The sequence below is a fragment of the Leuciscus leuciscus genome (assembly GCF_965113295.1).
Source record: "Leuciscus leuciscus genome assembly, chromosome: 14".
NCBI classification, from domain to species: Eukaryota; Metazoa; Chordata; class Actinopteri; order Cypriniformes; family Leuciscidae; genus Leuciscus; species Leuciscus leuciscus.
In genome coordinates this window covers 30,151,423-30,166,579 of record NC_138738.1, presented here as the reverse complement: position 1 = coordinate 30,166,579, position 15,157 = coordinate 30,151,423, and the positions used below count along the sequence as shown (strand labels likewise).

The 15,157-nt window shown below is 35.9% G+C and overlaps 1 protein-coding gene across 11 annotated transcripts in view; it reads right to left on the bottom strand.

Annotated features, from left to right (window-relative positions):
• Positions 1–15,157, bottom strand: part of inpp4ab (inositol polyphosphate-4-phosphatase type I Ab) — a 56,617-nt gene that overhangs the window by 136 nt on the left and 41,324 nt on the right. For 7 of the 11 annotated variants that reach the window (XM_082136733.1, XM_082136734.1, XM_082136726.1 and 4 more), the window contains one exon: positions 9,032–14,046. The exons of 1 other annotated variant lie outside the window; for it this stretch is intronic. In XM_082136733.1, the coding sequence (XP_081992859.1) occupies positions 13,866–14,046 (181 nt within the window). In that variant the 3' untranslated portion in view covers positions 9,032–13,865. Of the gene's footprint in view, positions 1–6,436; positions 7,846–9,031; positions 14,047–15,157 lie in introns of those variants that run through there. 3 more of the 11 variants (XM_082136731.1, XM_082136727.1, XM_082136728.1) reach the window with 1 other exon arrangement.

Here is a 15,157-nt window from a genome sequence, read left to right as displayed (position 1 = left end):
AGCGTCAGTTAATGTTTTTGGTTAGAATTAAATGAATGGTGACTCTCCCAAAAAAAATAAAAAAAAATAAAAACCTTACAAGTCTACTTCACCAAACTAATAAAACAAAAACTGATAGAGCACAAGGTTTACTATGATAAAATAGCTGTTTTGATGAAGTTTTTTGTTACTCTGTTAATAAAACCATAAAGAAAAATAAATTATGATAGAACAACAGCAGCATAGCGCCGCCACCCTGTTTCCACACAGTGGCGCTATTGCTGGAACAAACTCGTAAATCATAATTATGCACAATAATGTGATTCACACTCACATTGTGTTATAATCTTTATTAAAGAATTGTGGACGCCCTTTTAGATTTATCTTGATGGGTAACCTATCTTAGACATATCTTGAGAAGCGCTGCAGAGATTTATGTAAGTATTTATTATATTAAAGGGATAGTTCACCTAAAAATGAACATTTTGTCATTACTTACCCTCAAGTTGTTCCAAACATGTACGAGTTTCTTTCTTCTGTTGAACACAAAAGAATAGATTTAGAAGAATGTTGGTAACTACAGTTGACAGCACCCATTGACTTCCATAGGAAAAAAAATTCTATGGAATTCAATGGCTGCCGTCAACTGTAGTTACCAACATTCTTCAAAATCTCTTATTTTTGTGTTCAACAGAAGAAAGAAACTTATAGAGGTTTGGAACAACATAAGGGTGAGTAAATAATGACAACATTTTCCCTTTAACTTGAAAAAAATACATAGCGGTGATTCTTAGGCAATTTAATGCCAATTTTAATTGAAAATATGACAAGCTACAAACACAAGTCAACCAAAGATAAACATTGTAAAAGCTATTATAAAATAATTTTTTCAATTTTTTGGTGTGATTGTAATAACAGCAGCTTTGAGGATAGCAATTCCTTGTTCATGATAGATAAGTTAAAAAGTCTGGGTAACAGTGGTTGGATATAGTCTCAAAAGAAAAAGTGTTGAAGTGTTTTTTATAATTAAAAAAGATTTACGCATAAAGGAATTGGATAAAACCTTAGAAAAATATTGAAATTTTTATTCACATGGAATATGGACTCTTGACATTAGCTCTTTAGAAATACATTGTTTTAGAAATACTGGCTCTTAATGGGTGCTGTAATGCTGATATGTAACACAACCATTTATGTCCTTCAAAGGGTGCATGCTATTGTCACTTTAAGTAAATAATAAATGACTATTTATGATCATGTGAACGTACAATTTTGTCTCCCGCCGTTGAGCTACAATCAAAGAGGACATGGAACAGATCATCCTGCAGATATATCTTGCTGTAATTTAATGTGCTAAAAAAAAAAGAAGACATTTGGAACCAGTAATGGAACCAGAATAATCAGTTCCAATTTGATGATGTCACACTGTATCTGTACAGAAATCAAAATATTTATATTGAAGGATATTAAACAAACAAAACTGATTCCACAACTATCAACAAATTAATTAGGGAAATATAGCCTACATAAAAAATAAAAATAAAATAAAAAACTGGACAAAAAAGTTCAGTAAGAAGTAATCTTGGCTCAGGATTTCAGTCTGAATTTAATCACACATGTAATGGAGTATTGATTTTAATATTTTTAAAGGTCCCATGACATGAAAATTTCACTTAATGAGTTTTTTTTAACATTAATATGAGTTCCCCTAGCCTGCCTATGGTCCCCCAGTGGCTAGACATTTTGATAGGTGTAAACCAAGCCCTGGGTATTTTTGAGAAAATGAAAGCTCAGACGGGCGAATCTAGAAATCTTCCCCTTATGTCATCATAAGGAGAAAGGTCACCTCCCCTTTCTCTTCTTTGCCCGCAAAGAGAATTTGGCCCGCCCATGAGAAAATGAGTTTCGCGAGCACGATATGGGTTTTTCATCGAGAGACATCATGGCTTGCAAACGAGCGAAGCATGGCAGTTGCTCAGTGTTTGGATGTACAAATGAACACAAAAGTATTTTTTTTGTTCCTTCATCCGAGCCTCTGAAGATCCAGTGGGTTATGTGAATTTCTGATGTGTAATTGTTCAAGTTCAGACAGATAATCTTTCTCTCAAAATCGTTCAATACTGTTTGTGCATCAGTAAATCAAGCCAGTGACTAAACAATCAACTTCACATCGTTTCTCTTGGTAGGATGAAAATAATTTCAAACTTTCAAACTTTGATTAAAATATATACAGAAAGAGATCAAAGAACCTTTCCAATCACCCAAGCTGTCAATCACACAGCGCATGTTTATCTGGACACTTGCCAAAACTCGTTATGAAATCAATGACGGTGTTACACTGCACAACGAAGCTCTTGCTGTACTTACCTCATGTTTGCATTGGTGAAATCATTAGTGAGAGTACAGAAACTGCGTTGCAATGATAAGATCTTCATTAACGCGATCAACAGGCTGTCATCTGCTCAATGCTCATCACTGCAACCTTTTATGTGATGGGAATAGATCTAAATACTTAAACTTCTCACAATTCGTTTATCTCAATAGCTGTAATAGTAAAAACGTATAATAGCTGTAATAGTAAAAGTATTCGAGAGAGTTCCACATGTAATGCTAGCTATTTCATATGCAAGCATGTCAGCCAATCACAGCAGTGGGCTTTTACACTGAAGTCTCACAGCAGACACGCCCCTTCAAACAGAGCGTTCAAATCAGAGGCTAAAATCAGGCTAGGAAAAATGCCTTTTATTTTTAAATTATTAAAAATGTTGATCTTAAAAACATACTAATATTATAAGGGCACCCCAGGAAACATTATAAAATAATAAAATAATCCATGTCACGGGACCTTTAAGTTTATTTTCCCAATAAATGCCTATTAAATGTAAAAATGGCATACTCTTGTATACTTTCCAAAACAAACACTTTAAACTGTCTAAAAATCTGATTTCATATACCAACTTTTGGATTTTATTTATATATATGTATTTGTTCTTTTTTTTGTGTGCATAATATCTTGTGTACAATATCACTGGTCTTATAGGAGAAACTTGCATATGCTTACAGAAGCCAAATAAATGTACAGTATTGAATGCACTGTTAGTAGCCTAAATGCATTAGAATTGCTGTTATCTCCTCTGAGGTTTTATTTCAGATTTATTTTATTTTATTATACAGTAAGTCTCTTTTTGCTACAGGTAACTTGTCTTTTAAGTGTCACTTTTATTATATCCAAATGATTTTTTATGTTTTATTTTGTCCTGTGTAGTCAACAGGATAAAGCTCATGCCACTTTATCTGCACTTCTACTTGTTTCCTATACTTTCTGAGGTACATGAAGTGTGCGACTCCTCTTAAGACACTTATCAGAAGTATAGCATTGATATTTGATCAATTTTAAGTTTATTACTTCCATGTTCATCCTTTCTCTTCTCTACCATAGTAATGTGAATTGTTTATTGAATGAAGCTACAAACACAATACTCATACTTAAATACTTTCTATAGAAGTAGATTTAGTTTGTTGTAAATGTAATCTGTGTCTGATCTGACGCCTACAGAACACAAGAGGGCAGCAGTAGCTCATCAGGGGAGCGCTGAAAGGGAATCGTGTTGTGATTGGCTGGTCAGCATGTCCCCCCTCTTGCTGGCAGATACTGATACTACACCACAGTATGGTGCCAAAAACCAGGTCTCCTTATTAATGGCCTTACAAAAACAAGAACAAAGTAAAAGATAAATAAATAAATTCCTAGAAATATTTTGTTACTCTGTAGTGGTAGTTTATTTTTGCTGGGCACCTTAAAGCATAAAAATGTACTTATTTATATATATTAAGACAATATGCTTTAAGGTGCCCAGAAAAAATTAACTACCACTACAGAGTAACACAATATTTGTGCATATATATATACACTCACCTAAAGGATTATTAGGAACACCATACTAATACTGTGTTTGACCCCCTTTCGCCTTCAGAACTGCCTTAATTCTACGTGGCATTGATTCAACAAGGTGCTGAAAGCATTCTTTAGAAATGTTGGCCCATATTGATAGGATAGCATCTTGCAGTTGATGGAGATTTGTGGGATGCACATCCAGGGCACGAAGCTCCCGTTCCACCACATCCCAAAGATGCTCTATTGGGTTGAGATCTGGTGACTGTGGGGGCCATTTTAGTTCAGTGAACTCAATGTCATGTTCAAGAAACCAATTTGAAATGATTCAAGCTTTGTGACATGGTGCATTATCCTGCTGGAAGTAGCCATCAGAGGATGGGTACATGGTGGTCATAAAGGGATGGACATGGTCAGAAACAATGCTCAGGTAGGCCGTGGCATTTAAACGATGCCCAATTGGCACTACGGGGCCTAAAGTGTGCCAAGAAAACATCCCCCACACCATTACACCACCACCAGCCTGCACAGTGGTAACAAGGCATGATGGATCCATGTTCTCATTCTGTTTACGCCAAATTCTGACTCTACCATCTGAATGTCTCAACAGAAATCGAGACTCATCAGACCAGGCAACATTTTTCCAGTCTTCAACTGTCCAAATTTGGTGAGCTCGTGCAAATTGTAGCCTCTTTTTCCTATTTGTAGTGGAGATGAGTGGTACCCGGTGGGGTCTTCTGCTGTTGTAGCCCATCCGCCTAAAGGTTGTGCGTGTTGTGGTTTCACAAATGCTTTGCTGCATACCTCGGTTGTAACAAGTGGTTATTTCAGTCAAAGTTGCTCTTCTATCAGCTTGAATCAGTCGGCCCATTCTCCTCTGACCTCTAGCATCAACAAGGCATTTTCGCCCACAGGACTGCCGCATACTGGATGTTTTTCCCTTTGCACGCCATTCTTTGTAAACCCTAGAAATGGTTGTGCGTGAAAATCCCAGTAACTGAGCAGATTGTGAAATACTCAGACCGGCCCGTCTGGCACCAACAACCATGCCACGCTCAAAATAGCTTAAATCACCTTTCTTTCCCATTCTGACATTCAGTTTGGAGTTCAGGAGATTGTCTTGACCAGGACCACACCCCTAAATGCATTGAAGCAACTGCCATGTGATTGATTGATTAGATAATTGCATTAATGAGAAATTGAACAGGTGTTCCTAATAATCCTTTAGGTGAGTGTGTATATATATATATATACATAGTGTAACAGTTCACAATAAGGTCCCATTAGTTAACATTAATGTGCAAAACATTCGTTACAGTATTTGTGAATCTTTGTTAACACTAATAAAAATACAACTGTTCATTTCCACGATAGTGTCTATGTTACAGTGTAATTATACATTTAAGTACCGAGTAACAGTAATTAACGTACTTATTACACATTACATTACGGGTGTGGTTTAGGGTTAGATGCACAATTTATAGTAACAACTATATAACTACATGTAACGTGTAACAAGGACACTAAAATAAAGTGTTACCCAACTTTAATAATCTATTACCATATGTTGAAATTAATATTAACTTCTTAGACTAATAAATGCTTTAAAAGTATTTTTCATTGTTAGTTCATGTTAACTAATGGAACCTTATTGTGATAACCTGCAATTGTTACATTAAAGAACTATTTCTGCCTGATCTTACCCTTACATTTAGTTTTGTTGGTGTAACCTAATATATTTAGGTTAATTCGATAATGTTAAAGTCCCCCTGTGGTGAAAATCTAGCTTTTAATGTTGTTTACATGTCAATGTGGTGTTTTTAATATGCTTTAAGACAAACCATGTGCAAATTCATAAGTCAACACCATTGCTGAGTATTTTCTCTTTAAAACTGCAGTGAACCAAAGACAGTCTCAAAAACACGGTTTGAAATCGCTAGTGTTTCTGACATCACAAAGTACCTTGTAACCAATCACGTCAACCTGTGATCGTCAACGAGTGGATCTCTGAGCTAGTGTGAGTGAGTGGAGGTGGGGCTAATTTGCATATTCATAGAACCTCATATACTAAATAAGGCAATGTAGAGTTACATTCAAGCTATTTTAAGGCATGAATAATTTATTTTTTCAAGGAAAAATGTTTAAATATGTCATTTTGGTGATCAAAGAAGAGTTTTAAGGAATCAAATTATTGACTACAGGGGGACTTTAAATAGCATTTAAAAAAAATCTATTAATTTAGATTTTACCACATGAAGCAGATTTTTAGGCTACCATTTTCCCCCCAGTGTTTCAATTTATTGTCATTTATTTAAATCCCTTAAATGTATTGTTTTAAGTATTTTTCAGGTACTCAGATAAGCATTATTATTATTAGTAGTAGTAGTAGCAGTAGCAGCAGCAGTAGTAGTAGTAGTAGTAGTAGTATTATAACACCATTATGAGCAGAAAGCATCTTTCCCCATTGATGACCATAGAAAAATAACCATGCATTCTGACTAACATCCCAAAATGAACAAAGACAGAAAAGTTTTATCATGATAAAAAGAACACAATCGACGTGAATGGTCTTATATTCTCTCTTTAATGGCATCAGATATTGATGACAGCATTTTAATACAGCAGAACTCTGTTCTAGACAGACATAATATATCTAAGAGGGCATCATAAAAGACACAAGGTCATTACCATAAAAAGAAATAAATACAAATCAACATCAATCCAAAAATCTGAGCTCTTAAATAACGTTGTATAAGCATACAATAATTGAATCAACATCAGTGTCAAAAACAGAATCAAAAACAACAGAGATATGCACATGACAAAAGAATAACCTTCAACAAATAATCTGCATGACTGCAACAGATTCACATTTCAGTCAATTTCATGAGTGCTTAGCACTGTACTCTCTTAATGTATCGAAATTCCATTTATGAATGTACCTCTTGTTAAAAACAAGTACAGCACAAAACAACAGCATCATCTATTAGAAAGATGTCATAAAGTTGTCAGAGTCATTGCTGCCAGCTGAACACAGTGATACACTGATCTCACTTTTTTTGCTTTTATCATTTTCTACGTTGGCCCATTGAAGAAACTTGCCAGTAGTTCATTTCTTTTATTGAATAGGACATTGTTTTCTTGAAGAACAACCTCAGAGTTGAAGAAACTGAGAGGATGGACTATGCATGATCAGTTTGGATAAATGTATGAGGTTTAAAAATGAACAACTCGAACCTGGTTTATTTCCCTGAAAGTTCCTCCGCTGGTCAATGGGAGGAACGGGAAATGACTCTTGAAAATGGTGGAGCCTAAACATATGAACACAAGGCAAGAAGAGTCATGTGACTCTAAGCCATGAGACTGATAACTATAATGCTGCAGCAGGTGTAGCTTAACATACTAAACACACAACAGTTTGCGATAGACAGTCAAGGCTACAGTATGAAATACAACATAAAGGACTAAATCCTCCATTATGCACTACAAAGGGCCAGGATTACGAAATACACAGCGAAAATGACTAAATCCTTCATTGTGCACTACAGAGGGCCAATATGATAAAATACAACATTACATGTAATACATATGTGTTTGATGATATTGAGCTTATGAAAGAGAACTGATCAGATATGTAGTCTGCATCTACTCATTGCAGTCAACATTTCCACTTCAAGTTCATGCTTGATATGTAAATGTGCGATAACCATCGGAACAAATTGAAACAGCATTTGCGTGGAGCAGATTTACTGTAGCTTAGCTTGAATTTCTAATGTGCAGGACTTGTGTAACATCATAATTAATAATCTTTCTGTATTACACCCAAACAAGAGCCATTTCGTTAAGTCTCCACTTTTCCGAAAGTGCCATCGGGAGGTCTGTAATATTTAGGAAAGGCCTTCAGCTGTAGACAGTTAAAGGCATACTTGCGACATCCAATGTTCTTCGTGGTGTTCTCACGGCGGCAGCCCTCACTGGCAGGGGAATGGGGCGGGATTGAGTGTGTAAAAACAAGTAGAAAACAAACAGAACATGAAGCCATGTTTAGAAAAATCACAAGCAAAAATTATCACAGCCACAAAAGATGGCAGCAGACATTTCAGCAGTGTTATGAGCATGAGTGTTATGGGCGAACAGAGAATGAGGGTGGCCACCATCAAAAAAGCAGCATAAACAAACCACGTCACAATACAGTTCATTCAAGCTGAAAATGCTAATGCAACATCCCTCTGGGGATGAGAAAAGCGGGTCACTAAAAGTTCTTTAGGAATTTCTTTTAGGTAGCACATAGGAAGTCAATGCTCTGAAGCAAACTTGACGAAAATGTAAAGAAATCTTTAGGATCAGCATGCTACATTGGCTGTGTAATAAGGGTATGGTAAACAATTATTTATGGAAAATAATTAAATTTGATCAGGGCGACTATAACACGTGTCCCTCTTATTGCGATTCCAAAAATTCTGTTTCACAACCGTCTTTTATATATACATAGAAATTGTTGCTACTTTCAAAAATGTGCTTTCACATAAATATCTTAATGATATTCATAATATTAATTCCTTTAAACTTCTTCAATGAGTTGCAAACAGTCGCAATGTAAATGATATCAGTAAGCATGATATGGTACAATTTATTTAAAGTGCAGGCCTTTGTCGAACTGTTCAATTAGAAATGAAACATCGGTGCAATCTGTCATTCTCATGTCGTTCCAAAACATTTGACTTACTGGGCCCGATTTTAACGATTTTAACTTTTGCTAGTTTAACGGCGGGAAAAATGGTCGGCACACCCAGCGCATGGTCTAAAACTAAACGGTTGTCCCTATTCTCTTAATGAGTAATGGGTGTGTTTTGGGTGTAACGTGCAATAAACCAATCAGAGTCTCATCTCCCATTCCCTTAAAAAGCCAGTTGCGCTCGCGCCATGGCGGATTCGCTATTCAAATGGCGGAATTTGCAAGCGGAAAAGACTGAACGCTTCTCCAGAGAGGAAACGGATCTGCTCGTGTGTGAGGTTAAAGCACGCGAGCAGACCATCTACGGGATAAGCCGGATTCCACCATATCTTTATGTACACAATAATAATCTTTTACATTGTAATCCTTTTACTTTTAATATTTGGCATGTTTGTTTACTGTCCCTGTGTATGTAATAAGCAGAATGTACGTGCGTTTTGGACCCGCCGATAGGCGCACATTACTAACGGGCTCTTTAAATAACAAAAAATAAATAAAAAACTGCGCCATAGACTTTAGACCAGGTTTTTGTTGGTCAATGGCGCAGTCTATTTCAGTTGCCTCAAAATAGCAACTCACCAACAATGCGCCTGAACACAACTTTTACAGACCCATGGGCGCAAATGCATTTGCTATTTAAACAACGTGGCGCAGGATGTGAAAATGATAACTGCGTCGGGCTGAAACTAGCAGACACTTGCGTCGCGCCTGGCGCTGCGTTGCACCGGGTGTATGATAGGGCCCACTTTCTTCCATGGAACTTATGGTAAATGTTCAATAAAAGTAGATTGGCAGCAGAGGCTATCAAGCTCTGAAAAAAAGCACCATAAGAGTAGTCTATATGACTTATCCACTCTTAAGACCAGGGTATACTTCATTTTCCGTGTTCTGTTCTGTCTCGCGCACAGATGTGTCCACACAACTTTCAAAGTATACGTGTGCAGTACAATATATATATATATATATATATATATATATATATATTTTTTTTTTTAATTTTTTTTTTTTTTTACAGACGTCAGAGGGCAGCAATGAGTCATGTCATTTACAGGGCATTCACTCGGAAGGATAGAAGAAGCATATCCGCCATTGCATGCAAAGTTTAGAACAAGAACCAAAACAAACGTATTGGCAGCTAGTGGACTCTTCTGTCTCAGCATTTACCTTGCGCATGCGCTGTTGCACACACACTGTCCACACAGTGACTATCGATGATGAAAATTACATCACACGGACAGTGACCGGACCATAGCGGGAAGCGGACGGCTGAAGTGTACTCTGGGCTTAAAGGGTTTTAATTTAAAATTAACATTTTAATTCGGTCATCATTTACTCACACTCATGTTATTCCAAACCTGTATGAGTTTGTTTCTTCTGTTGAACTAAAAAGAAGATATTTTGAAGAATGTTGGTAATCAGACAGTTAAAAAAGGATAAAAAAGATACTATGGAAGTCAATGACTTCCGAAATCAATGGCAACAGTCAACTGTCTGGTTATCAACATTCTTCAAAATATCTTCTTCTGTGTTCAACAGAAAAAAGACAACAGGTGAGTACATAATGAAGAATTTTTTGGTGAACTATCCCTTTAAGTCTACTAAACCTCTATACAGCAGCTTTGTGTGATAAACACAATGAAATTTAAGCTGTTCACTGAAAAAGCGTATGAGAAAATTGTCTGGAAAAGAGCAATTTGAACTCTCTGCTAAATATCTCCTTTTAAGTTTCACTGAAGAAAGAAACATACAAAGGAGAGTAAATAATAAAAGAATTCCAATTATGGGTGAATTCACCACTTAACAGCTAAAAAAAAAATCCATGCGTTCATGAATATCCATTCTAATAACTTCCAAATCAAACCTGTTCCTCGCTATGCAGAGACCTTTTAGTTAGACTAAATGAGCCTGTATGCTCAATTCATACGCTTTAAGTGTAAAACGAGGTAGAACTAAGAAATCTATTTTGATCTTTGAGTAAAAGGTTATATTTGTCAAATATTGATTCAAAATATTGAAATAATATTTAAAAATGTACAAATGTTGTAAGAGGAAGCATAAAAACAACACTGCATATTATCTTTATAAAATATGATTCTCTGAGCATGAAAGCCCAATAAATCAAAAGAGCTGTGCTCTACGCCTATTTATTAATCAAACAAATTCATTAAATCAGTCCACAAAACTATTCCCTAATCTAAGATACTCATTAAAAAACACAATTCCCAAAACATTCACCAATACAGCTTCAAACCTAGAACTGATTCTTAGGGCTGCACACTCAATCCAATTTTTTTTATTGTTTATTATGAGTATAGCTGACAAACTAGTATGTTGTGTGATTTTGAGGCATTTAAGTCTATAGGGCCTATCAATGATGACAACAGATCCTAATGAACAAGTTATTTGTGTGTAATTTGCAGAAGCATATGAACCCAGGCAAAAAACACAGTTAATAATTCGCAATTATTTGGATAGATGTTGCGCAGCTTGTTCGTAATGTAGACAGAGTAACATCAAATTTACACTGCAACCTGTATGCAATAACATGCAGCTGTTTTAATATAAATATAAATAAGAGTTTTAATAAAAATTTGATTAAATTAAAAAATAATTAATAAAACTAATAATAAAATAAGTATTACAATATCAAGGGATAATCATATCCTTGATATTGTCATAATCATGCAGCCCTACTTAAAACCAATGATCAAACTTTAAAGCTATCAAACTTAACCTGAGACCTATCCTTAAATTCTATTCGTTAAAACCTACCAATGACATTCAGCCAAACCCTGCAGTATCTTAGACTGTCACTGTCTAAACAGACTTCATAATCAGTCACCAAAACCTTTCTCCAATTTACTGTATAAGATGTAATCATTCACAGAATACAGCTAGTAACATTATCCAACATGATTTAAAACGAACAGGAAAAAGTCTGGAAGTCATCTCTGACTTTAAGCAAACTGAGCAAAAAATAGACTCACAGAGCCGCAACATCATTACAAAATGAACCCCTCAATATCTTTAGTGGGTCAGTTGAAAGCCTGGTAAATGTACATTTCTTTTTTTTCTTTTAAATATAACGTTCTTGTAACAGGAAGCTCTTTAGAGCATGTAAACTCAAGCAGTGCTAACTTGTAAACAGCAGATGTACTGGCCGTGGCATGTGGCCAGACAAATTTTACAAAGCACAGAGAGGCCATTTCGAACTTGGCACAGAGGGAAGCACGATTAAACCGGGAATCCTTTAAAATGATGTAATTTCTAATCATTAAGGTAAATATTTACATATAAAATATTTATTTACATATAAATAAGGGAAGAATTTTGAAGATTTGCAGCCTGTACGTCATGATTAGTTTTGGCAAAAGAACACATTCTCTCCATTAGTCCTGCATAAGGACACTTTACTTATAGCAACACGTGGATGATCTAGTCATCTAAACATACATCTTAAAAGGACTGTTTCAGGTTCAATCCAAGTTTAAATGAATCTGACGCCATCTAGCAAACATTGATTACGTCTCTCAATTTGTAAAAAGAAGCAGTCGTTGTACTTTCAAAATTGCGTATTTTAATGTTAGTGCCTTGCACCATAGACTTTTATTGTTACTGCATTAATGTTAAGAAGGTTGTTTGTTTTTACAAATTGAGTGAAAATTGCCCGTGGTAATCGTTCGCATGCCTCGGATGTGTTTAAAAGAACTTGTGTGAACCTGGAACATTCCTTTACACAAAATTCCTTTTAAACCGGTTTGCTTCCTGTCAGCGGACAGTGAAAAAGTAATTCTCAAGTGCATATTTATATTTCCCTGACTGAAAATACAATCTTATATGGCCAAATTTAACAGTTTCATTGGAAAGGCTGCAAACGGGTAAGTGCAGACCAAACATGGTAAAAGAACCAAATGTTATCTTCCTGCAAAACATGGGAAGACATTGACACACTCAACACCCTAAAGTGCAATACATTTCTAAAGCAAGTGCGATGATAGTTGAAATTAGCTTTGGCCTGGCCTTAGCTCTGCATTTAGATAGAAATACATGGAAGACAAAATCGACCACAAAAATCCACTGGAAAATTCCATGATACTGTTACAGAAACAATATCTCATTATTATAAATATTGTACGGACCACCAGCACACTATATGCATGTGCTGAATAATAATTTGCTATAATAACATAAATAAAACAGTTTTATATTATAAGAATATTTAGTATTGAATAAATAAATCAGTCTTAAATATATATGTTCAATGTACCCTCTAAAATAATTCTGAATATTTGTAATATGTCACAAATTAATATACAAACTTTTATCTTATGTCATCCAAGATTACTTAAAAAAAAGAGAGAAAGAGAGAGAGAGAGAGATAGAGATAGAGAGATAGAGATATAGATATAGATAGAGATAGAGATAGAGATAGAGATAGATAGAGAGAGAGAGAGATACTAAGACCTCTAGACTGGCTGTTATGGCCCCGATATACTTCAAGCGAAATCAAAGAATGAACTGGCATCAACAAAATCTTATATAACTAAGTCAGGTCAAAACGAAGTTGGTTTCAAAAGTTCGAAAAAGCTTTGCAAAGAAAAGTTTACTCTGGCTGGTAAACACCTTCGAATTAATATTTGATCGTGATACATAATTGGTATGATTGCTCTGAGGCTCCGCCTTCTTTGATGTGGAATTCTTCTCTGGTTAATTTCCTCTGTTCAGTTTGTCGAGCTCAGACACGAGTGAAAACATGAACACACTGGAGAGCTGCTTTATCATATTGAAGCTGTTGTTCTAATTGAAAGTGACACTGACTGATACTGTAAAGATGCTTGCTTTGAAGCAATCTATTGTATAAAGTGCTATATAAATATACATGACTTGTCAGGAGTGCCGAATTGCAGAGCTGATGCAAACATAACCAAAACCACAATAATCAGATGCTTTCTTAACTGCTATTTTCTCACTGCAATAATTTTCTGTTGTGTATTTAATTTTGTAAGTGAAATTCTTTGGCATGAGTATATCGGTGCCTTTAGAGAGAAAAGCTGAAATAAACCAGAGAGAATTCAGCGTTGTCTGCAAACAGCTCCTCACGCACAGGAGGGAAAAGTGAAAAACAGAAAAAGGAGGTGCTGAGATAGCTGGAGTGAGGCAGAGAGAGAGAGAGAGAGAGAGAGAGAGAGAGAGAGAGAGAGAGAGAGAGAGAGAGAGAGAGAGAGAGAGAAAGTAAAATGAAAAAGGGGGGTCTCAGGCTCAGCTGCAGCGGAGTTTGGCCAGCAGGTAGGCTATGCTGAGGAACACCCAGACGACGAGCAGGTTTGGGCTCAGGGCCAGAAGGGGCAGAGAGTAGAGCAGACTGGGGTCCAGCCTGAAGTCACGTACGGGCAATAAGCCGCTCAGGTTCTTCTGAATTACCCCCTCCCTGGTCCCAATGCTGCAGAGATGGGCAGGGACGGAGGGAGCGGCGGCAAAGGCCAGAGAGGACAAACACAATGTGGTGACATGCATAGGATGGGGTGACGTGACCATGGAGGTGGTTCCAACATTAATGTAAAGTAATCATGAAATGAAACATTGAAGAGAAGATTAAGTGGAGACATGTTGAACAGGAGTTGAATCCATCCGTCGGATATGGATGCAAAACGAAAAGTAATTCCAAAAGACATAATACAGACAACGTGAAGTAGGAAAAGAAATACAGACAAAGAGAAGGGAAGGAGAGAGAATAAAGAAAGAGAAAATTAAGAGTGATGTTCTGCATCTTTGCCATTTAAAGTAAAGAAACGGCTCCATGTTGGACAGAAGTGGGCGTATGGGGGCTGCTGCTGCTGCCAGTACTGGGCCATGCAAATCAGCATGCAACAGGCCAACAGAGCCATCATTACAAACCGACTGTAAACATAAAAGCAATCTTGTGTGCAGCGCCTCTGCATCTATAAGGAAATCCAACTGTGAATAATATATAAAAATATATATAGGTATAGAGAGACTGCTGGCTTTCTTTGAGATGCATTTACAATCACTCAATCTCACACGCACACAAGAGACAGCAGCACAGCGCAGTGGCAGATCATGCACAGTGCATTGTGGGTAATACTTTACCTTAACATACAATTCATTAACATTAGTTAATTAATTAAATATTATGAAATAACAATGAGGAACACTTGTTTTTTATCTACTCTAGGTGAATGTTAATTTATAAATATAAAGTTGATATGAAAATTTATAATTTACACAAATTGAAATGTAGTAGTATACATTAACATTCAATTGTTAAGGGGTTGAGAAGATAAAAATAAAATAAAGTATTTTATGCTCACCAAGGTTGCATTTATTTGAACAAACAGTAAAACAGTAATACTGTGAAATATTAAAATACTATTATTATTTTAAATAGCTTCTATGCTGATTTGGTGCTCAATTTGGTGCTGATTAATATTTTTGTGTAAATCATGATATTTTTAACAGGATTGTTTGATTAATTGAAAGTTCAAAAGAATACAACATTTACAAGAGGTTTCTCTGTCACTTTTGATCAATGC